Source organism: Egretta garzetta, unplaced genomic scaffold (assembly GCF_000687185.1).
Source record: "Egretta garzetta isolate BGI_Z169 unplaced genomic scaffold, ASM68718v1 scaffold134, whole genome shotgun sequence".
NCBI lineage: Eukaryota > Metazoa > Chordata > Aves > Pelecaniformes > Ardeidae > Egretta > Egretta garzetta.
In genome coordinates, this window is record NW_009259422.1 from 553161 (window position 1) to 556618 (window position 3458).

At 58.8% G+C, this 3458-nt stretch overlaps 1 protein-coding gene across 1 annotated transcript in view; it reads left to right on the forward strand.

The window, feature by feature from the left end:
- The first annotated feature begins 2056 nt into the window (after positions 1-2056).
- Positions 2057-3458, forward strand: part of LOC118452080 (serine/threonine-protein kinase SIK3-like) — a 3166-nt gene continuing 1764 nt past the window's right edge. The window contains exon 1 of the mRNA XM_035892515.1: positions 2057-3335. Coding sequence (XP_035748408.1) covers positions 3027-3335 — 309 coding nt within the window. The 5' untranslated portion in view covers positions 2057-3026. The remainder of the gene's footprint in view (positions 3336-3458) is intronic.

Genomic DNA, 3458 nt, shown 5'->3' on the forward strand with positions numbered 1-3458 from the left:
CCTGCTGCTCGCGTAGACGAGTCGCGTCCCCGTGCTGGCAGCGTGCCGCTTGCCTTCTGCCGGAGGACACCGTCTCTACCCAGCGCGGCAAGGGTTTCGTGACATATTTTGCATAGCACGGAATTACCTAGATTCTTTCTGGCTTTTGTGGCCTGAAGTAAATTGCAGGCATAGTCTCTCTAATAAACACTGTTCAATAAGAAGGGAACCTGAGCAGCCGATTCTCTTTGGAATTTGACCTACTTCTGCAGGCAGGTAAAGACCGGGGCCCAGCAGACCGGGACCCATCTTGGCAGGGGCGCTGGGCGCTGTTGATGTGTTTATTCGTGTTGGTGATGTTCCCCATCCCGTGTAAGCGGCGGGCTAGAAATAGTTACGTTACTAGCGTACCCCCAGCTGCAGCGGCCTCTTCCTTCTCTTTAAGAACCGACCCTCGAGTCCTGGCCTTGCTAAAGCTTCCGCCAACGCGCGCAGTAAGAGCGGCGATAAATGCCTCGTGGCTGAGGCCGCCTTGCCGCAGCTCCTCCGGCGCTTTGGGAAGCCGCAGCAAGACTCCAGCCCTGCTTGCACTGGAATGGGTTGGTTCTGAAGAAAGTGAGCTTAAACTTGCCGTTAGCGTCTGAAGACCTTTTCTGCTAGTTGGAAGCAGCCGCGCCTTTGCTCCTCGGTGGCTGCGTTGGCAGCGGTGCGCTGGAAGAGAAATTCCTGCCTGAGCTGTAATTGCAGGCCTTCTCTGTATGAAAAACACCATCCTCGCCCCTCGCTAAGAGGGCTTTGAAGGAGAGGCTTTCCAGGCTGAGCTAGGTGGATCAGTATTCGCTGCAGGACTGAGTCGTGCTGGTCTGAAGCCATCAGCTTGCCCTTGGCACGGAGGAACCTATTGCGGAGGAGCGGTGTCCAGGGCACGGGACGCACGGCTTTGTTTGGGGACACAGCGCGGGTTTGTTGGGAAAGTACTGGGTTGGAACAGACTGGCTCGGAGGGCAGAGCGGGCATGCCAAGCCCTGGCCCCCCGCGGAGCGCGGGCTGGGGGTAGGGACACGGCACGGCTTTTCTCAAGTCATCTTAAATTTTGGATTACCCGTGCGTTTGCTCTCGGACCTCAGTTTCCCTGCGGTGCTCGAGGCGTGAAAGGGGAGACTCGCCCCCGGTTACGCGGGGGTTGGAAGCTCTCGGGGGTGTTTTGTACGGAATCGCGAGTTTGCGTCCAAGTGCCGCAGCCCGTTAGCCGAACAACAGGATTTACCCGAGTCCGAAGCCGAATTCCTGCCCTCGTACTGATGGCGCTAGAACTGGTTACACAAGGGAAGAGGACTTTAGACTCCGAGACCTCGTAAATGAGTAAAAGCAAGTAAATGTTTACAAATAGTATTGTGTAAGCCCTTCTGACAGGGCTGTTTGGAGGGCTCAGGTAGTAAACTATGTCCTGAGATGCAACCCTGCTCGCGCTGCCTTCCTCCTGGCTTCAATAACCCACTTGGAATCAGGCCTGCGCGCCTTCGGTTCCAGGCCGAGCGGGCCCCATTATTTTCCCTGTACTGTGTTACGAGGCTGCAGCTTCTCTTGAGCCGGGGGGCGGCTTCTCTTCTGCCCCAGCTCACCCAGTGTGCTTGCCCTAGAGCGGGCGGTGGTAACGCTGCGGTGGCTCGGGATTATCTGTGCCTTCCGAGTGTGCTGACCCTGATCAAAAAGCCCTGGCTTGTCTGTCGAGCATCTGCTGGAGATGGCAGCCAGGGACCGTGAGAGTGTCAACCGAATCTGTGTTTAGGATGTGACTAAACCGCTTTTGAACAGCTCTGCTCCAGTTTTGCTCCGACCTAGCCATCACAGGGCTGGGAATGCTGCCCATGGGAAACCTGCCTCACCTCGGCGCTGAAGGAGCCGAGCTGGCGGCGGCGGCCCTGCCTGCGGTGCCAGCGTCACATGCCGTGCCGACACAAAGGCCGCCTGGCGCAGGAGCCCCGGCCCCCGTGGATGTGGGGCTGAAATATTTTGGAAGGTGAAGTGGCCAGAGAATGGAACATTGCAACATAATTTCTACGAATCCCGAGTCCCGCCGAGCCTGGGTCACCTTCAGCGCAGGGGCTGGTGCCGAGGGCTCGCTGCAGGGCCTGGCTGCCCGAGTGCCTCTGCGCCGGGGCTGTTTGTGGAGCTGGAGAAGCTGCCGGCCTGCACAACTGTTCCCACAGTTGGAGCGGCGTCCTGAGCAGTGTGTGGGTGGCACTGCTCCACCAACATCTGTTACCTCATGTTTTCTTTCTCGCCTTTCCGGGAAAGCTGACTGTTAACCGCACGTAACCCCACGGTTGTGCAAAAGAAGGGGGAGGCCGGCTGCATCTCAGACTGCCCCGGGAGGGGGGTTCCTGCAGGACCGCCGTCTCTCCGAGGGAGGAAGGGCATGGGGAACAGTGTGCTGGCCGTGCTCGCCTGCCCGTGCTCGGGTGGCAGACAGCCGGGGCCGGGGTCTCATTCGGATCTGGGTAACTTTCTGGACAGGTCTCTTTGGGGGAGCATCTTTCTGGCGTCTCGCAGCTGCGCTCCCGGCCAGGAGGTGTGGCGTCCCGGCACAGCCGGAGATGGCTTCCCGCTGGCCAAAGCCCCGTGAAAGGCAGTCGCTCTGGCCGGGGGAGCTACCTGTGGCTGTGTCATCTCAGGGCAGCTCCCCAGCGCGCGCGGGCGCGTGTTTGTGCTCCACAGGACCGCTCGCTGAGCGCGAGCTGTTTACGTGCATCGGACCCCATGATAGGCTTCTCCCTACCTCAGGACTTTATTCAAAACATCATGTACTTGATGACGAGAAGTTTTGTTTGATAGGAATGTAGCCTTTACCCTCGGTCATAAGAGCTTGCGGTGCAGATGGACTTTGCCAGGCAGAACACTCATGTACTCCCACAGCCAGATTGTAGGAGGGCAGGGAGAAGTCATCTGATAAAAGCGAACATCCTGGCCAACTCTTCCAGCAAGATTATGTTGCTGACAATTGCCAAGGGGCCCTGCTAGAACATCCCGTGTTGGAGGCCGGGGAGATGCTTCTCCCTCCGCTCTTGTGTAATGATGGGGGCAATGCAGGGAGGAGGGTGAGCTCGGGCGCGAGGGAAAGGTGGCAGAAACCTGAGAGCTGCAGGTTCCTTGCGCTAATCTGTCGTTTTTCTGTCTTGTCTGACTTTCAAGAGTCCATCGTAGGGAACTGTATGGACAGGAGTTCCCCCGGCCAAGCGATGCAGGTGCCTGACCACAACGGACTGGGCTACCCCGTGCGACCCGCCTCCAGTGAGCACCCGCGGCCCAGGACCCTGCAGAGACATCACACCATTCAGAACAGTGATGATGCCTACGTAGGTTTGAAGCAGCCTGCTCCCGGCAGGGCTTAAGGCAGCGCAGAGCTTCCTTGACGCGTGCGGGTTACGTACGAGGTGCCGTACAGGCGAGGCAGCGCCCCGCTCTGCGGGGCTGCTGGG